Source organism: Pogona vitticeps, chromosome 3 (assembly GCF_051106095.1).
Source record: "Pogona vitticeps strain Pit_001003342236 chromosome 3, PviZW2.1, whole genome shotgun sequence".
Classification (NCBI taxonomy): Eukaryota; Metazoa; Chordata; class Lepidosauria; order Squamata; family Agamidae; genus Pogona; species Pogona vitticeps.
In genome coordinates this window covers 82,653,906-82,675,057 of record NC_135785.1, presented here as the reverse complement: position 1 = coordinate 82,675,057, position 21,152 = coordinate 82,653,906, and the positions used below count along the sequence as shown (strand labels likewise).

The 21,152-nt window shown below is 38.7% G+C and overlaps 1 protein-coding gene across 1 annotated transcript in view; it reads left to right on the top strand.

The window, feature by feature from the left end:
• Positions 1–21,152, top strand: part of LOC110073565 (protein FRA10AC1 homolog) — a 43,246-nt gene that overhangs the window by 9,480 nt on the left and 12,614 nt on the right. The window contains exons 2-11 of the mRNA XM_072995322.2: positions 763–839; positions 4,234–4,323; positions 4,408–4,453; positions 6,486–6,562; positions 9,876–9,959; positions 10,816–10,900; positions 12,739–12,784; positions 16,004–16,117; positions 17,296–17,338; positions 20,342–20,469. Of these exons, the coding sequence (XP_072851423.2) occupies positions 763–839; positions 4,234–4,323; positions 4,408–4,453; positions 6,486–6,562; positions 9,876–9,959; positions 10,816–10,900; positions 12,739–12,784; positions 16,004–16,117; positions 17,296–17,338; positions 20,342–20,469 (790 nt within the window). The remainder of the gene's footprint in view (positions 1–762; positions 840–4,233; positions 4,324–4,407; positions 4,454–6,485; positions 6,563–9,875; positions 9,960–10,815; positions 10,901–12,738; positions 12,785–16,003; positions 16,118–17,295; positions 17,339–20,341; positions 20,470–21,152) is intronic.

Here is a 21,152-nt window from a genome sequence, read left to right as displayed (position 1 = left end):
ATGCCTACAGAGATTTCTTTATTTATGGCAATTTGTGTCTAAAAGTTACACCATTTTCATAACTGCAACAGGATTTCGGCCACTGACATACCATCAGGGGAAGAAATGTTTGATTCCTTGAAAAGAAACTCTAGCTGAATGATAGACTCTCTATAAGTATTATGTAACCATTAAAACAGTCTTCTGTATCCATTCTACTTAACAAATTCCAGATTTTCATGCTGAAGTGTTTTTATAATTATGGACATATCTGAAACAGATCAGAGTATGAGAAAGGGAGCTGGCTGGATAGCTCAGTGGTTTAAGTAACTACTATGTTTCCCTGAAAATAAGACAGGGTCTTATATTAATTTTTGCTCCAAAAATGCATTAGGGCTTATTTTCAGGGGATGTTTTATTTTTTTCATGTACAACAATCTACATTTATTCAAATACAGTCATGTCATCTTCTGGTTGCTGCACAATACTGCACAATGGTGGAGGGTGGGGTTTCACTTAATTCGGGCTTATTTTTGGGTTAGGGCATATACAGTATTATGAGCATCCGGAAAAATCATACTAGGCCTTATGTTCAGGTTAGGTCTTATTTTCAGGGAAACAGGGTAGCTATGGAGCCAGAGGTTCAATTTCCCTCTGTCCAAAATTGCTTCTCATTTATTAAGCGTGGTGTAGGTAAGGATTTTGGAAGTACATTTAATGTTATATTTCTTATTTTACAGGAATGTATTTGATTCTGTTTTCTCTCTATCTTTTTCCCTTCAGATCCTTGGCCATGGGGGCTATGATTCTGATTTTAGTGATGATGAAACAGGTGGGCAACCAGGCCAGTGGAAAAACAGGTAAGCCTTTGAACTAGTAGTTTCATAAAAGCTATCCTGTGTGCTCAAGTAACAGACTGTTTTTGCTTCTTTCTCTCTGCAGCTTGATAGAGTGTGCTATCTCCAAGGAGCAGTGGGTGGGGAAAACGGGGCAGGGGGGGGGGAAGCTCTACATATTCATCTAGTGGCTTAATGCCATCTCGGATCTTACAGTTCTGCACTTCACCTCTTTTAAGAACAATCCTGAAAGCTGGTTGGCTTCTTTGTTTGTCTCTTCTTCTGCCCTGTTTCTGCTGCCTCTCAGCAGGATTCATTAATCTATTGAACAAAAGATCAAAGCAGACAAGGCCAGGTGGTAGTAGGTTGTGAGGACAAAGACCACCTACTGAAAGGAAAAGAAATGCTGATGTTGTTTGATTATTATTTAATATTTCCCTTTCTTTATGGCAATAATCTTTTACTTACAATGTATTTGTATTTATTAAAAAATTATTTATTTAAAATATTGTTACCCACCATTCTCCTTAAAAAGGACCCAAGGTGGCTTACATGATTAAAAGCCAATATTTAAAAGCTAAAAACAGCAAGTATACAAATATTTTAAAAAGAATCAAATACCACATTTCCAGTGCTAAAGATGGCTTACATGAACAATGACGATAAAAATAAAAATTAAAAAAAATTAACCAGCAAAATCTTCAAGAATAAAACAATAAACTTAAGCTGCCTGCTTGCGTCAGGAGAGCTGAATCAAAGAAGAATGGTTATAGGATATGTATTAGGCCACAGCAATGATGTTTGTGCCAAGTGTTCCAAGTACTAATAGACTGCATTTTTCTACATACTAGATTGGACCAACCCAAAGAGAATGTCTGCTTTTTGCATAAGATATCAAATGTCCTGTCTCAGCTATGTAAATAGTGCATACATACCTTGTTTTAAAGAAAAACATGTTTTTCCCTAACAGTGCACTTACAAATACAGAAGCAGTAGCAATGTAGACTATGTGTCTGTGTGCATATAGACATGTCTGAGGGGGGGCACACATGGCTCACCCCAGTCTAAGGAGTTTCTCGAGCATATACCTGCCTGGAAGGTGGTCTGTCTGGCCTCAAAAGCAGTTCTTTTGCTCCTAGTTTAAGTACTCCTAGTTTTTCAGTGGTGGTAAAGTGTTCTGCACATGCTCATCAATCTTACTATAATTACAGTTGTACAGGGTTCAGTCGAGGCAAGCATTAGCTTACAATAAGCCCCCATATGGAAAATGTAACACTTAAATAAAAGGTGTGACATTTCAGCAAACATTAATATGAGATTTCTGTCCGTTGTGGTCACAGGGTTACACACAGGCTTAGTCATATGAGAATAGATCTACTATCAAAGCTAAGTAGAAATACAAGCCACAAAGTTTTCCTGGGAATTTTGGAAAAATCCCAGGTATGTTACAGTAATACAGCAACCAGATTGAGCTCTTCTATGAATGCATCTGCTTGTGTTTGTTATGTTTAGCTTCTAATATTGGCTTCCTTTAATGCAGTGGTGGACAAGCTTTTATTAGACTGCAGCTTCCAGCACTCTTCATAGTTGGCTACTCTGGCTGAGACTGATGGGAGTTGCAGTGCAACAAAATCTGCAGGGTTGCATTTCCCTACTTTTGTTTTACTATATACTGTTTACATATAGATATATTTATCTCTTTCCTAACTGCTGATTACAGAGTTTATCATATCAAAATGATTGTGTCTTTCTCATAGGAAGTAGAATCTGTGATAAGAACAGTTTATTAGTCAACCAACCATACTACTGAGAAATCTAAATATTGGATTCTTGTACTATGAAGATAATGAGGAATGGAAAGATTGCTATATGCACAACTGAATTATAAGCACACACAGTACAAAATACAGTGGTGCCTCGCATAACGATGTTAATTGGTTCCATTAAAAACATCATTATGTGAAAACATCGTTAAGCGAAACACCATTTCCCATAGGAATGCATTGAAAACTGGTTAATCCATTCCAATAGGAGCCTATTCAATACATTTCAATGGTTAAAAAAAACCCACCAAAAATTCAAAAAGACTCAGAACGAAGCCAAATTACTTTAACGAAGGTTTTATTAGGTGCACTAACGATTCCAAGCATTTTAAACATTTTTTAAACATTTTAGAATATTTTTAAAATAGCGAAAACAGGGCTGTCAAAAAAAAACGTTAAGCGAAACAGGGGACCTAAAACTGTCATCGTTAAGTGAAGCAAGGTCCCAAACATCGTTATGCGAAAATCCCCCATAGGAAACATCGTTAGGTGAGGCGGCAAAATTTCCAGCAAAGGCCATCGTTATGCGAATTCATCGTTGAGCGAGGCACTCGTTAAGCGAGGCACCACTGTAAGGACAGAAGAAAGTTAATCCAATCCCCAGTTTTTAAAAAGTACATATTTGTGCCAGGTACTTTTTTCCCCCAAAGTTTGGGCTGGCTGACAGTTATAACAATTAAGCATAACATGAATTAGGCAGAGGTTGGGAGTTGAATTCCCCATTGTGCGTCCCAGAAAAGCTAGCCTGTATGGCTTTGAACAGTCTGAGGGTACCTGCAGAAGAAGAGAATGCTAAACTACTACTGAGTACTGACTTCCTAGAAAACCCTGGAAAGAATTGACTTGATAGCATTGTTCTACTTGGTTTGGTTATTCAAGATTATGTAGAACACTGGTTCTTAACCTTGGGTTACTCAGGAGTTTTGGACTGCCACTCCCAGAAGCCTTCACCACCAGCTGTGCTGACTAGGGTTTCTGGGAGTTGCAGTTCAAAAGCATCCGAGTAACAAAGGTTAAGAACCACTGATGTAGAATATATTTTCTAACCAGTCTCTGATCAGCCTAGTGAGCAAACCCCGATACAAATATAATTTGGCTCAGCAAAATATGTGAACATCATTCATTTGCTGTATTGCATGTCGCTTTCTAGGGTTTCTGCTAATCTTTTCCTTTCATGGCCTGTATTATCCAGAGCTCTGGTTTCACAACTTAGTATATAGAGTACATTTTGATTCCCAGTAGGATCATTGTTCACTAACTTCCTGATCCTGATGCAAATTGTGTCCATAGGTAATCTTGTCAATTTCAGTTTATTGAAGCGATCATGTACCTGTAACAAAGGCATTGACAAACTGGTCCTGGAGAGGAGCACCAGTTAAATTCTCACTTGCTAATTCCAAAACAAAAATGGAATATAGAGTAAACAGCAATTCTGACTACGAGATCTGCTTGCGGTATACTTTGACAGTTGTGGAACTTGGTTGCAATACGTTTCTTGTTTATCCTTCAGCATTTGGGAGGCATTTCTTGTATTTATGACAGTTCTTACAAGTAATTAATTGTTTGCTTTTTTCTTTTCCATTATGAATAACAAGCAATGAAGATGCATTACTTAAAAAGCCCTTCCAGAAGGAGAAGAAGAGCAAGTTGGCCCATAGACAGGTGGCGGCAGATGAATGGGACAGGTACTTTGTTACATGTACAAAATACTTTCAGAACATCATGACATGTGTGCCACAAAAAATTAGAATAGTGTTTTCTTTCCTTAGGGAAGAAGCAAGAAATCGGAGATTTCATTTAATAGCAATGGATGCTGTATCCTTTAAATATGTAAACCTTTCTGTTTCTTTTGATTGCGAGTCGTGGGAAGCTGAAATGTTTTCTAACTGGATTTTGAATGTTTCCTCACGTGCAGGGAGAAACACATTAGGGGCAGCTGGCAGTATGTGGAATATGGTTTGTCCTTGTGGATGTAAATTATTTCAGCCAAGGATCGATCGGAATTGTTGGTTGTTTCTTAGTGGTGGTTTTAAAGTGTAGCAAATATGAAAAAATAAGTGTTCTTAAAATACAGTGGAAACTCAACTTATGAACGTCCATACCTATGAACATTTCGACTTATGAATGGCTCCGTTCGGAAAAATTTGCATTGACTTGCGAACGGAGCCTTGAACTACGAACGAAAAAAAGGCAGGGGAAAAGGGTGGGAAATTCAAATTTCCCCTGCCTTTTTTTCATTTAATTCAAACTGTTGGTGGCGAAGAGGCTGCTCTTTCGCCCCAACGGTTAGGAAAAGGGATCTCCAGGAGGTCTCCGATGGTGGCGGGGGACCCTGGGAGGTCTCCCAGGGCTTTCTCGCCGCCATTGGAGACCTCCTGGGGGTCGCCTGCTGCCATGATTGGCACCTTCGGAGGTCTCCGGAGGCCTCCTGGGGGTCCAATCGTGGCGGCGGGGGACCCCCAGGAGGTATCCGATGGCAGCGGGGAAGCCCTGGGAGACCTCCTGGGGGTCCCCTGCTGCCGTGATCGAGGCAGCAGTCACCCAGCGCAGGGAGGCTTGAACTGGCCGGGCACTTGCCTGCTTGCTCCCGGCCACAGCGGAGGTAGCGGAGTGCCGAGAGGCTTGAGCTGGCCGAGTTTCTTCAGCTGCTCGCCTCCCGGCTCACCTCCTGCTCGCTCCTCGCCACCCTCTGCCATTGGAATTTCCCGCCATCGGCCCACGGTGGGTGGCCCGGAGCAAGTGGAAGACAAGCTGGGAGGCAAGCGGCTAGGCTCAGGCCTCCCAGCGGCAGCGGTCATAGCAGCAGTGGAAGCCCGGGTGGCTTCGGATGGGTAAGGTGCTACTTCTTAAAAAACAGTTCCGGGTGGGTTTTGGAGGGTGGGTTTGGACTGGGGGGGGGTTATGTTTCTGTGCTGTGTTGTCTTGTTTTTGTATTTGTGTATGTATGTGTTTTTTGCATCCCAGCATATTTGGTGGAGTTGCATTTGGTGTTTTATTCTTAATTTCTTAATATATTTACCTCCTTACAGTCTTCATGTGTATGTGCGTCTTTTAATATGATTTCTGTGTCTTATTTCAACACTTTGACTATTTATGCTTCTCTTTATTGTTACTTTAGGGCTCTAAATACTGTATAAGATGATTAGGTTGGTTCTTGTTCTTCTGGAAATTGGGTCCTTTAAAATAGGAAATGCTCCTAGCTCCGACTGAGTTGGACAAGTGGAAGAGGTGGCACTTTTCTACCTTCTTGGTAGAATTTGTTTGTTTAGAAGGGGAGATGGGCAGATTCGCAAAATGTATTTGAGAGAATTCCCATCAACTGCTGGCCTTGGCAAGCGGTGTAACTTAACCATCATTTCCAGTAAACTTAACTTTAGAATCTTTTTCTGTTGCTGTTTCTCATATCATCAAAGTGTCTTTTTAAAGTGTTTAGACCAGCTAACGACACCCATCAATCACAGTGACAGATCATCTCTCCCCCTTATCACAACAATACACTGACAGCAAAAACACACTGATCACCATAATCACCCAATTTCCTGAAAAGGACAACAGCTGTTGCCACAGCTATAAATACTCAACTATCCAACAAACTGCAACAGAGCACAGACAGAGTTCTGACGCCTGTCCTCTGAAGATGCCGGCCACAGAGACTGGCAAAACGTTAGGAAGAAAAACCTTAAGAACATGGCCAAACAGCCTGGAAAACCCACAACAACCATCGGATCCCTGCCATGAAAGTCTTCGGGAATACATTGTCTTTTTAAAGTCTGATATTTATGAGTTGATGTCCATGTGAGCATCTGTTTATGAGAAATGGTACAAACGAGTTCCTTAACTCTGTCAGTATGCAAGACATAAGAAATTTGTGAATGACTATATTTTATACTACGGTGGTAACAAGGAAGACTTCAGACGTTCAGGGTGAGTACAGAAATTAGAGTGGCCTGCTTCCAAAAGGTACTAATTTTATTTACAAAGAATTGAAAGCATTTCAAAATGAAATCAATGGAGCATACTTCTGTGTAAACATTTACAGGTTTAGACTGCACATAAATACTGCATGTTCAAGACTGCTTCTCACATTTCAGCTTACTTGTTCAAAGCTGAGTTAGCTTGCAAAAAAGAACAACTTGCAAAGCAAGATGAAATAGAATATGCACTTCTCTGATACAGAGATGTAGGTTACAAGAAAATATGTTTAATGTAGCCCTTGATAGTTTATGGCCAGGATATACTTTGGTGTGTAAAACATTAGTAATTTGGATTACGCATACAATGTGACAATTTTATGTTTCAGTTTATTTAATTATTTTTACAATTTGGAACTAAAAATCTCAGGATATAAATGAGTTGGCAGGCTTGAGTTTATGGTTCAAAAGCTAGATGCAAAAGGGTAACATGTTCACTGTAGTACCTAAATTTATCATAAGGGATGGCAGCTAATACTACGTAAAGCAGAAGAGTTGTATTTCCTGAAGTGTTCAAGGCAGCCTAGGAACATCTCTCTTTTATTCCCCTCCCCTCACAGGAAGTTAAATGACAAAATACCATGTCCTTCCTGGAAAATCTGAACATGAATTTCTGTAAAATGAATGTGTGTAATAGTTACACACACATTCTGTTACCTTGTTCAGTTATAAAGCTGAATACTGAATGGCCATAGTTGCAGTTGCTAGAATTGTGTGATTAGTTCCACTTGCCCCAGGGCTATTTTCTCCTGGGGGAGTTTAAAAAGTAACAGTTGCAGTCACTACAATCATATGATTAGCTGGGCTGTTTTTTTTCCTAGGGGAGTTTTTTAAAAAAAAGTTATATCTTGTGGTAGAGTGGTGATGTCCCTTGTTAAAAGCTCTACTGCATTTATGGAAGTCCCTGGGTATACCTAAAAAGTGCAGAAATTCTGTGCCTGGCTTGGATTTCCACAGAGGTAGAAGTTATGCTTGCCTTTTATCCAGTGGCTAAAATGCTCTGCCATACTTGGGCAAATGGGATAACCTTTGGAGACATATTGCCCCAAATTCAGAAACCAGTGGTTCCCAAACTTTTTAGAGTCGCAGCCCCCTTTAAAAATTGCCAAGTAACCTGTGGCCCCAGCCTCAATGGGATAAAAAGGCTTTCATTGTCGTTCCTCAACATGGCAACGCTATCAATGCTGCTGCTGCTCACCCTCCTGCTTCTCCTGCTGCCAGCTTTGCCCTCAAAATTAAGAAGGGATCAGGCCGAGAGAGGTTAAAGGTAGGGAGAAGAGAAGACAAAGGACTTCAGAGATGGGCTAGAGCAGTGTTCCCCAACCTTGGGCCTCCATATGTTCTTGGACTACAACTCCCAGAAGCCTTCACCACCACCTCTACTGGCCAGGATTTCTGGGAGATGAAGTCCAAGAACATCTGGAGGCCCAAGGTTGGGGACCACTGGGCTAGAGGGTGGAAGGACATTGCGGTACCCAGGGAGAGGGCAAAACCTTCACAGAGAGAAGATCCCGCTCAGAAAACGGTGCAAAGCTTTCCATGCACCCACTGTAGAAGAGGCAGGCCATTTCTTTTTGTGTCCCTTTCATGGAAGTTTGTTATGGGAGATAGTTCTTTCGCTCCCCCTTTCCTCCCCTTCTTTAGGCTGTCCCAAAGTGAGGCATCTTAGTTAAAATCACTTTCTTGCAGAAGCGTCAGCAATTATATCTTTCCACTGGCATTTTTTTTTGTAAAAAAATAGTCTGGGTCATCATTTCTCAGAAAGTAGAGAATTCTTTCCTTCCCAAAGGGCCTGTTTCTCATACCTATACATACATGCCTACTTTAATATACCATTCTAAAAGGTCAAGGAAGAAATCATTTCACAAGGCTCCAGCACATATAAGGTGACCTGCAGCCCTGTAAAAAACACTTTACAGTGCCCTTGTGAGTCCCGACCCCTAAGTCTGGAAACACTGCTCTAGATATTATTAGTTGCACCCTGTCATATAACACAGTATGCAACTAATAATGTGATTTTTAAAATTCAAGCCAGTTTACCTCCAAAAATTATACAGTGGTGCCTCGCAAGACGAATTTAATTCGTTCCGCGGTTAATGTTGTCTTGCGAAAAATTCGTCTTGTGAAACGCGTTTTCCCATAGGAATGCATTGAAATTTAATTAATACGTTCCTATGGGCAAAAAAAAGTCAGAACAAAATCAAATTGGGTTTACAAAGGGTTTATTAAGTGCTCTTTAAAGCCATACATATTGTGCAGATGATTTCAAAAATTGCAATGAAAAACTTTTTAAACATCATAGAAAAACATTTAAAAATCAGCAAACATGAGGCAGGAACAAAAAACGGAAAACATTTGTATTGCGAAGCACGCCCATAGGAACATTTGTTTCTCGAGTCATCAACCCCCATTGCCAAAACCATTTGTCTTGTGAGTTTTTTTGTCCTGCGGGGCATTTGTTTTGCGAGGCACCACTGTATTATTTGTGCTACCCCAGTATAAGTAGGTATATGAGTGAGCACTGTGCTATCTTTTAGCCCCACTTCAATTGCTATAAATCCTAGCAATTCTTACTGGCACTTGTCCTGTGGCATACTGGGGAGCTTGCCCAAGCTTTAGCCCCATTTGACACTTTGTTTGACTGGCTGGCTCCAAAGGGATGTTGTTTATTGGATCTCTGGATCATGAAAGCCTAGTATAGAGAAGCTCATGTCACTCACGGTCCTCTCCACTGTTCTCCAATTTTTGTTTCCAACTTTAAACCCAATTCCTGTCAGCTGGGACCAAATTAATGTACTTTATTGACACACTGTTGGCGTTGCTGGGAAATCCAACAAGTATTGTCACCCAAAATGATCAATTTGTCTTGTGCAGATGATTAGGAAGATAGATGAACTATAAATATTTCCAGAATGAGGTAAACGGCTGGCCTCAGACATTTTATAACCAGCCAAAAACCTGTTAGCTGGACAGCTTGAGGGTTGTGACTGACCACTGATGCCTTCCCTGTCTCCATCCCCTCTCCACTGAGGTGCAGAATGCCTTGCCCTCCCAATTTCATCATAAGGGTGAGGGCCTATGGTATATATTAGCCCTTTGTGTTTTCCATGCATTTATTTCCCATTTTTGACACAAACCCATTTGGAAAAGTGGAATATCACATATCTTAAAGGGATTCTGAAGAAAAATGAAAGCTGTATTATCTTTCTGTTTTTTAAAAAATCCATTTGACATCTAGATATAAATATGCCTTCCCTTTTTTTCAGAGTAAATGACAAGACAGATCTTGATATTGTAAGAGAAAACCACAGATTCCTATGGAGAGAAGAAGATGAAGCTGACATGAATTGGTAACTTGGGCTGTGATAAAGCTCATTTATTTCTCCCTTTCACTTACTGTTAATGTGAGTTATTTACAAAATAAATTGGCTTGGAAATGTCATGAATTGCTGATTAAAAATAACATATTTTAAAGAAGTCTACAAAACCTCTCCAGATCATTTTGAATCTGTTCCACAACTCAAGCCCATATGTGTCTGCTCAGAAATAATAGCCACGGGCTTCAATAGACTTAACTATCAAACGTCCTCTGCCTGCTTGTCTGGAAGTAATTAAAACACAGTGGGATTTGCATCTAAGTATATGTCTATAGGATTGTGCTGTTAATGCATCTTGGACGTAAAGTTGGATAATACCTTTATTAGGTCATCAATTTTTTAAAAAGAAAAAGGAAAATGCTTTCAGATTCTCTGGGAAGCAGAGGTGGGGGAACAACAAAAATTCATTCTGGCCAAATGCCATGAGAGTTATAGTTTACTTAAGCTGCAAAACAGACTGTGTTGGAGGTGTTGTATCAGGTTGAAGGAATGGCTCTTGTGCTGGCATGGAGCAAAAGTACCAAATACTGTGGCAGTTCCCATATCAATCAAACTAGAGATTAAATGTAGGTGATGCACTAGGCAAAACAGTCAATTGAAGCTGAATTACGGCTTTTCAGTCTGTTTTGATGTATTTCTCATGTTTCAGGTTAATTCTATTGAATTAATCCCTTTTCTCTAACATTCTACTTCAACTTGTCATTGTAAAAGAAAACAACGAAACCTATTAGTATTTCTGCCTTTCCAATGTCAGCTTGCATAAATGTCTGTTATTTACCCTCATTTGTGTTATTTGGTCAGACTAACAGATAATACTGTGTTGTTTCAGGGAGAAGAGGCTTAGCAAGAAATACTATGATAAATTGTTTAAAGAATATTGTATAGCAGATTTGAGTAAATACAAAGAAAACAAGGTATATGCTTTAATGAAATGTTGTGTCTATAGTGAAAACTAAATTTAATCTCTTTAAATCCATGTGTGCTCTTGAGCAAACCTTATGCAGATAAAAATATCTGGTATCCTGAATCCCCCCTCCCCCGACGGTCTACAATGAGTATTTTTGAGTTGCCATTCCCTGAATGTGGCTCAACAAGTATTTTGAAGAACACTTCCCATAATTTCTCACAGTTAACCAAACAGTTAGAGGGCTCTATGTTGGAGGGAGCTGCTTAAGAGAAGTGTAGGAGGTAGACTTTTTTATTAATAGAATGTTGTTATTCTATTAATTCTAATTTTTTATCTATTATTATTTATTGCTAACTTCCAGATGGTTATGGTAAAGAGTAACTATCCATATTCATGTAGTCATTGTACATAGGAATCCCCCCCCCCCCATATCTGCTGGGGATTAGTTCCAATTCCTGCCTGCAGATATTGAAAACTGTGAACACTATGATGGATAATGGTGAACACTATATAGAAAGCATGATAGAAAGAAGGAAATACCCCAGAAAAAAATTATTTTCACATGCATTACCAGAAGTGGTCATTAGAGGAAGCCAGAGACCATGCTATGTAAGCTTCACTAATACTGTAACTATTCATAGCACAGTCTCTGGCCCCCTCTAGTTGCTGGTTCTGGTAATACCTGTGAAAATATTTTTTCTGGATTTGTTTCTTTAAATATTTTTAATATTTTCAGACCATGGATAAGTGAAACTGTGGATAATGATCCTGTGGATACAGGGCCCCTACTGTATTTAGATAATAATAAATGTCCACGGATTTATCTCCAATGGGTTTCTCAGAATCAGAGCAGTTCAGATGTTACTTCCTTGTCTGTACACTTGATGAGTTCAGAAGATGATGTTGCCTCGCATGTTTACTTTCTGCTATTCCCAGAGAGGTCTCCTTGTGAAAAGAGCCTCATTGGAAGTGAGAAATGAGTGTTCTGGCTGAGTATGCTGTTCCTACCAGTGGCCATCCAGAGAGGGCTGAATGCAACAGCTTCCCTCACTTCTTATATCCTAGCATCTAGTATGTGCTGCGTCTCAGCTTGGACATTCTGTTTATTTATCTCAGATAGTACCTATTCATAGATCCATCCCCAGTAATTTTGTCTAACCCCCTTATAGTCACCTAAACGAGTAGCTATAGTCATATCCTGTGAAATTCAATATGTTAATTGCTCATTTTGTGAAGAGATGCACTCTTAATCAATGTCAGTTGTTCACCCTCCATCTTCTTATAGGACAAGGAATTTATCAATTTCACTTGAGGAAATAATCTGCTCTTATAATCACCTGTGACACTGGAGGTGACAGGGAGTGGCTGAGAGCCTTCCTGAAAGCCCAGACAATCCAGCTAGGGACCTCTGCTCTTGGAACTGTGAGGTTGCAATTCTAAAGCTTAGCAGGTGTGGGGCATCTCTCAGTGTTAGTGGCGGACTAATGTCTGCTATGAGAAATGTCCTTTCTCATTGCTTAGTCTTCTTTTTGGAGAAGACACATGTTTCAATTATGAACAAAATGGAACCATGCAGGAACTCCACATCCTTTGCATTTGGTCAGTTTTGCATGCTTGTGAACATCCATTTTTCATTCAGTAACAGTTGAAAACCTAAATCTCTTCAAACGAAACTTTAAAATGGCCCTATGTGCTTAGACGCTTCTTCTTTTTCACACTGTGGGCTGCCTGACTTGTTGCATTTGGTATCTCAGCAGTCTTCATGCACCCGGGATCGAATTTTTGTGGGTTTCCTGAATATGTAGGTGCAAAGTCATTAATGCATGCTTTTAATATTTCTAACAGTTTGGTTTCAGATGGAGGCATGAGAAAGAAGTGATTTCAGGAAAAGGTAAGATTTCTTTTCTTTTTTTAATATATTACGATTTGGATCATAACTGCTGTGAGTGGCATTTCTCTGTTTATGGGAAAGGGCTTGCCCCTTGTTCTGGGGCATTATTAGGCATTAAGAGTTTTCCCTCAGTGACCAGATGTGCCTTTCTGCTTGTGCAGGGGGCCTGTATAGCTGTGTCCTGTCTTTTTTTACTTGTCAGTAACATCATTAGTGAAAACCTGGACTTTCCACTCTATTGCTTTCTGTCTGCAGAGGAGAGTTTTCTTCTTGTGAGTTGCTAGTAATTAGCATTCTTGTGTGTATGGAGAGCACACGCACAAGTAGGAGCCTCTCCTCTGTTCACATGTTGCCTTCCATGTGAAGAAGGCAATGATCTTGAAGGCAGGGGCTAGGGGCAGACCATGTTTTCCAAAGAGACAGCCTGTCTGGGCAGCAGAGTAACCAGGAGCCTCCATTATCCTGCAGTCACATTCATTCCTCTGGATTTGGTCTCCCTCCTGAAAGGGAGGGGGGGTTCATTGCAATACTGCAAAAGCATGACTAATAGTTGGCATCCTGGGAACTCTGGGTATAGGGATTGCTTAGTTCAGTGTTATCTCTAGTCCAATTCACATGGATAACTTTATTACTGATAGGATATGGCCACACTTACTTTTGTTCTAATCATGCAATGAGTTTATTAATATATGTATTAGGCATGTATTTATTGTAGTCTTGAATTTTTTAAAAAACCTCTTCACAGAGTGCTATCATGATCATTGCCATTGGTTTAGATCAATAATATAGTTCACCACTAAGGGGCGCAAGTATTCAACATTATTATAAGATTCCTCTACATGCAGTTGTTTACTCTTTTGCTGAGCTTGTTTTTGTGACTTGCCTTTTGTGTCTTTTCACCAGCATTCTCAAACTAGACAAATGTCTATATCTTAGCTGTACCCATATCTTCTTATTAGTCTGGGAACCCCCTACTAGTCTGCTTTTTAGCTATGAAAACATACACAAGTATACCAGTTTGAAGTCAGTTTTTCAGTATGTGTGTCACAGATAATCAAATTACTATCTTAGCTACTTTTACTAATCTTAGCTAATTTTAATATCTTAACTGTATTTGCTACATCGTAATAAAATAAGCCATGTTTTCTCTACAAAGCCAGTAGATTTTGATAATATGTATATTCAAAAACTGATTGAGAAAATAAAAGATTTTACTAATCTAGTATTGTTAAAATGTGATATGTGGAGATATTACTACATTTTATCCTTGCAGCAGCTGCTTTGTTAGGTCTTGCTGAGTGAGTTAACTGCATTAAGATAGCCTAGTGAACATACGTCTAAACATGAATTTGAATTCTCTTCCACACTAAAAACTAGGCTTATCAAGATGTGGACCACTGATTGGTGTGTTGGTTTAACATAATAAAACATGTTATGCCTGTATTTCTCATATGTTATGCTTACATTACTTCCAGATGCTTTTCCATCTGTGTTTGATACTTACCGTAGTACAGGGAAAAATCGAAAGGCAATTCAAGTTAGAAGTCCTAAAGTAGGATCTTCCAGATATACCAGTTGCAGCAGCATGAACATAATTCTGAAATCAAAGAGAAGGGTGTGCCATACCAAGCCATGAGTCAAACAGAGAGAGCAGGTTGTGGCACACTACAAGTGATGCCTAAAATATGCAAGATCATTTCCCAGTCTGATCGGAGAGAAGATTCCTTCTTAAGACTGAAAGTTCAGTCATATTTTTAATTGAAGTATACCATCTTACTAGGTTTCCCCCAAGGGTTGTTCTTTGCAACAGTTGATCAGATCCAGTGGTAGGATATATCTGTTTTTTGTTTTAAAAGTAACTTAACTATCTTCTTATCGTGTCATATTGAGTAAGAGTTCTTTTGTGTCCGAAAACCAGCCTGTTGATAATATTTATTTATTTTATTGCCTCATGCTGACAGATTGAAATCACAATGCAATCCTGATTCACAATAACTAGTTTTGGCACAATTATGGCATTTTTTATGTGCAGTAAAAATAACACATTTACTGCGGCGTACAAAAATAAAAGCCTGTATCTTACAATAGATACTCAAAACAAGAGACTCTCTTTCACAGTTGTTTCTTTTAATGAAGATTTATGGAGTCTCTTTTAATAAAATTGAAGAAGCACATAAGCATCATCAGCAGGAGTTCTTTGCTCTTTGGTTCAAGCTTTAAAATTACAATTGGTTTGACACTGCAGGACTGAAGTATCTGAGGACACTGTCAATCCATTGGTTAGCAGCTTAGGCAGAACATTCTGAGGTTAATCTTTCAAAAACAGTACTGGAGGTGAGCCTATTAATACAGATCGTTACCACTAGGCATGTGGATGTTTCCCTCTCTGAGATGGTGCACATTGCTTCTGCTCTATGCCGCATCAGGAGCAAACCTGTATAAATGAAAGCATATATAAAGTATATGAATTTCACTTAATAGGACCTGCTTAATTAAGGCTGTTGCACTTTGTGCTTATTCTACTGCTGAAGCAAAGTTCAATATTGTAAAGCAAGGAGTGATAATAGTAGGGAGAATTATGGATGCCCTGCAAGAGTTCCAGACTTTTGGTTTAAATATCAGCCCCTTTGCGACACTGGGTGGAGTTGGTGTTCAAGCTGAAGGGAGGAAAATAAAACGTCCTTTGAACAGCGTGAAGTAATCATCTGGATCAAGGGCATGACTGCAGTATCTGTATTAATACTAAGTAAAGGAGTGTTTAAAGGAGTTAATTATTTGCATATTTATATGTATCATTGTGATTTTGAATAGTATTTTAGATTTTGAAACATAAAATGATATGTGTAGGATACATTCCAGGACAGCTGCCAGTCTTGCCTAGGCAAATAATCACGTAGAAACTAGATATAGCCTCATAACATGTGCTTTGATCATTAAATGTTCTATACATTCCTATTTTGTCCTGTCTTCCCTTATTTGTAGAAAATGTTGGAGAGATTAGATCTGATTTGTACTAAACTATTCTGTTAAACTGTTCTTCTTAATTGTAAATATTGTGCAATGTTAAGCAAATACCGCAGTGATACCTTTCGTTGCCAGTAACTTACTTGTGACATGTTATTTTCCAGCTTTTCATCAATGTGCCATAGATAGAGAACACAGGAGTTCCCTATTAATTAATGAATTTAATGCTGGTTTATGTTTTTGACCTTTCTCCAGGTCAATTTTCTTGTGGGAATAAGCACTGTGATGAGAAAGAAGGCTTGAAGAGCTGGGAGGTGAATTTTGGTTATGTGGAACATGGTGAAAAGAAAAATGCACTTGTTAAATTAAGTGAGTTCATGTAGTTAGCTCTATTATTATCATAATCTGTGTTTGTAATGTTAGGGTTTACACAGTATAGAATAGCAGATATTTTTAAAACCCTATATAAAAGAAATTTTAAAGAGTGTGTTCACAGAAAGAGTTCTAGCTTTGTTTTAAAATATATTGTTGCTCAGCCATGGGTTTCTGTAGATTGTGTATAGCACCCGTGTCAGCATTATTTTCCTTCTTTGGGGGAGACATTCAGCCGTGGTCACTGTGTTGACGGCAAGAAAAGCCAGAGTGAGGAAAGATTTGGGTGGTTTTTTAAAATAATAGGTAAAGGTAAAGGTTCCCCTTGACAATTTTTGTCCAGTCATGTTCGACTCTAGGAGGTGGTGCTCATCCCTGTTTCCAAGCCATAGAGCCAGCGTTTTGTCCGAAGACAATCTTCGGTGGTCACATGGCCAGCGCGACTTAGACACGGAACGCTGTTACCTTCCCACCGAGGTGGTCCCTATTTATCTACTTGCATTTGCATACTTTCAAACCGCTAGGTTGGCAGGAGCAGGGACAAGCGATGGGTGCTCACTCCGTCGTGTGGATTTGATCTTATGACTGCTGGTCTTCTGACCCTGCAGCACAGGCTTCTGCGGTTTAGCCTGCAGCGCCACCACGTCCCTACTTTTTAAAATAACATTGAAGTCTATACTGTATTAGCTTATTGTAAAACCTGTCAGAATCCATGCGTTAGTCATGGGTGTGGGGAGTTTTAGGTATCCAGCTGCAGAGCCAGAGTTTGGGAGTTTGATCCCACACTGGGTCTCCTGGGAGTAGAACCATCCTGTGAGGCCTTGGGCAGGCTTCAGAGACCCAGGATGCCTTGAAAATCCTGAAGAAGGTTCCCATGATAGAATTCACTTGATGGCACATGATGATGATGATTAGTATTAGTATTAGTATTAGTATTATTAGTAATAATAATAATAATAATAATAATAATAATAATAATAATAATAATAATAATAATAATAATAATAATAATAATATTGACAGTGTTGATACATGAGATTCAGTTTTATATGTTGCAGTCACAGAAGAGTGAAGAGGAATGGCTTTTTAAAGAGATTATCACTACCAAGCAATTACTTGAATAGCATAATATCTGTCCCTCTCCCTTTGTCTCTCTTTCTTTTTTTGTTTTTAAGGGCTTTGTCCAGAATGCTCCTACAAATTAAACTTTCATCACAGGTAACATATTGTTTGGAAGAACAGTCATTATATATGTGTCTTTTTATGCTGTCTCTCTACCCATGAATTGTAGTCTTATTTCTGTGAATAAAAAAGGAGATATTAAACCAAAAGATAATAGAATATGTATTAGTTTTCACTTGTTAATGGGATACTGTCACTGGTCTAGTTCTATAGAAATATTACATATGCATTATTAAAATTTGAATCACAAAATAGCATTTAAAATAGGCTAATCTGTGGTTGCAGGTCTAAATTTGTAAAAAGCCACCTTCTCGCATGGTTCCCAGTCTTTTTTGAGACATATTTGAGTTAAATTAAAATGTGACTTTTTATGAAGGTAGCAGGATTTTTTCAAACCTCTGCCTTTTATTAATTCAAATAAAAAACTGTGCTTTTCAAATACAAAATAAACGCATCATATAGTTCATCTTTAAAACTAAAAAAAGTGTGATTTTTTTATAATTTTGTAAATACTCTTCTTTTTATAATCCTGTTTCTATGTAAAGAACTATGGATTAAATGAGATATTAGCAAAAAAGCATGCCAAAAGATAATTCTGTAAGTCAGAAGAAAGATTGTTAAGGACAGACAAAAGGTAAAAGTAATAGGTGAATCAGGATCAAAATATTGAATGCAAATTTATGGCAACTATCATGTAGAGACAAAGATGTTGTTACAATAATCAATACCAAGAACTGGAAGAGAACAACAACGACAAAAAGAAAAACAATCCAAGTGATTTCTTCCATGAGATGCAAGAAATGAAAGGAAAGAAAGAAAGGGATAATTTCAACATAGATTAGGAATGCTGTAAGATCATCAGGGAAACACATTATTGGATTATGATAAAATACAGAGAAGGTAGAAACAGTGTACTGAAGAAGTACACAGAAGAGATGCAAGGATAACAGATTCCTTTAAAGAATAAACCTGTAATGAACCTGTAATTCTAGAAAGTGAAGTGAAAGTTTCTCACAAATTGCTTGGAAGCAATAATCACAAGAAGTAGATGGGACAGAAATATTTTAGGCTACAGACACTTCAAAAATTCTTACAAAAATATGCTAATAAATACGGAAAACTAAACGGGGACACAGATTGGAACCATTCAATATGCATTCCACTTCCCAGGAAAAATATACCAAGGAGTGCAGTAAGTACAGTATAAGACCATTGCATGCATTTCCCATAGAAACAAAGTGATAATGTGTTACAGCCAAGACCTCTACCCTTTATAGAATGAGAAATGCCTGATGTTTGGATTTTAAAAATGAAGAAGCACTAGAGGTCATATAGCAGACATACATTGGCTACTGGAGCATACCAGAGAATTCTAGAAGAAATCAATCTATGTGTTATAGGCTCCAGCAAAATTTTTGGCTATGTAGAACATTGAAATTTATGGTGTGTTCTAAAAGAAATTACAGTGCCTTGACACACTTGTCCTGACACGTAGTCTGTACTCTGGACAAGAAGCTAGTGTTAGGACAGAATATGGAGGATCAGAATGGTATACAGAAAGCTGAACTAGATTCAGATGGTGGTGGACTGAAAATTAATAGAATAAACATCAATAATTTAAGATATGCAGATGATACCATATTGCTATCAGAAACACCAATGGCTTCAAATGACACCTAATGAAGGTGAAAGAAGAAAGCACAAGAGCAGGACTGCAGTTGAACACTAAGACAACAAAAATCATGACTACAGAAGAAAAATGTAACTTTACTATGTGTTGAAGAAACTGAAATTGTTTAAGATTTTGTATACCTTTGTTTAATCATTAAGCCCAAACAGGGTGAAACTAGACTGCTGAATTATCCTGGCCTGGATTGGATTTTGTTGTGCTCAACAGGGTTTCTTGAGGTATGGTATGTCATTTGGGGCAGTTCTTGAAAGGATCAACTATAGCACACCTCAGGCAAACCTGTTTAGCATGATCAAGACTGATCTTCTTTCCCTTTAGAGGCAACTGTTTGGTTGTTCTTTTGGTGAAGGTGTTTAATGATCTTAAGAAATGGAAACGTTTATTTCTACTAGCATTTGGAGGGGAAGGGAGAGGAAGTTTGCATTTCTTTTAAATTATTGCTAATGTATCAGGGAAGCTTTTTTTAAAGCCCTTTCAAAGCATCTCTTACACATTAGTAACAATTTAAAAGAAATGCAAACTTCTTTTCTCTTCCCTTCCAATAATCTTGTACATGCTTGAACCAAACCAAAATGAAATGATTTTACCCACACTAGCACCTGGTAGGGACCCCCAAAAGTAGACATTGATCAGGAGTAGGCTGGTACATGATGTGGTGGCCAGAATAAGGAGCAAACTAGCTGGTCCCCATATCAGATCAAACTGCAAGACAGATGCTGGTCTGATCACACCCAGAGACTGCATCAAGAATTCACAAGAAGAGGGCAACGATGAAGGCACTAGAAAAGGTCATCAAATGTGAGGATGGATCACTGGAAACCAGGGCCAAGATAATCAACATGATTGTATTTCCAGTTACCACGTGTGGATGTGAAAGCTGGACAGTGAAGAAACGCAACAGGAAAAAGATTGATTCTTTCAAATATGCTGCTGGAGGAGTGCTTTTTGGATACCCTAGACAGGCAGAAAGACAAATAACTGTGTCCTAAATCAAATCAAGCCTGAAGTCTCTAGGGGCAGAAATTGAAAAAAAAAAGGGGGGGGGACTGTTGCACATCACAAGAAGACAAGATTTGATGAAAAAGATAATGCTGGTGTTGGGTAAAGAGGAAAGTCAGTTACAAGATGGATTGACTCTGTAATGTAAGTGAGAGCCTTGAGTTTGCAAGAGCTGAGCAGGGCTGTTAATGATAGGTCATTTTGGAGGTCATTCTGGAGGTCATTCATTTATAGGTTTGCCATAAGTTGGAGGCTCCTTGATGGCACATAACAGCAACAACAAATGTCTATGTATTGCAGCTGAATTGACAAACAGGTTGGAATTTTAACATTCATTTCTGTTTATAAAGGAGAAAGGAAGTCAAGCCAACAAAAAAGAGAAAGAACACAGAACAAAGCTCCAAAATGTTGAAATGTAAGAGGTCAAAACTATTTTCATCCCACAGACACAAGTCTAAGAAAAAGGAGAGTGCTGAAGGTAAAAGATCTCCCAGAATTTAAACTAAGTGTGTATAATCTTTTTTAGCCACCCAAGGTAACAGGTTCAGAGGTTTGGAGCAATGAGTACTCATAGATACATGCTCATGCAAATATACATACATAGTAAATGTCCCAATCATATCCTTTCCCTATAGGCATGGAAAACCTTCTCCCCATCCTAGTAATCCTGGAACAAGTTACTCTTCCTCACTTATAATGGGAAATTGATGGGGGACTTATTTGGCAGCACTGGAGCTGGGGGCTCCAGAAGGTGGTCACCTGTAAAACATGGCTGGTCTATGCAGCCCCTATGTTAGATTATATACTTCTGGTTTAAGGAAAGTTTATTTTTAAATTTTAACTTGAACAACGATTGACTCTGTAACTAGCATAAACATTATATTTATTGAAAAATTGTTTGCTGAATCAAACCTGACAAATTTTTTGTGTGTGTGGTTTATGTTTCATAGTGAAAGAAAGATAAAATGTGGATGGTAGCAGCAAGGGGAAGGAGTTGGGAAGGCCCTAAATAGTTCTGTTTAAAACCAAATTTTGGGTTTGGGAGCTGATTTAAGCACTTACCTGGATTAGGATTACACGTGGTTGAGGTGATCTGCATACAGTGACAAATGTGGTTCAGTTGGGCAAGAGAAATGCTTGTCATCTGGACGTCCAGTATTA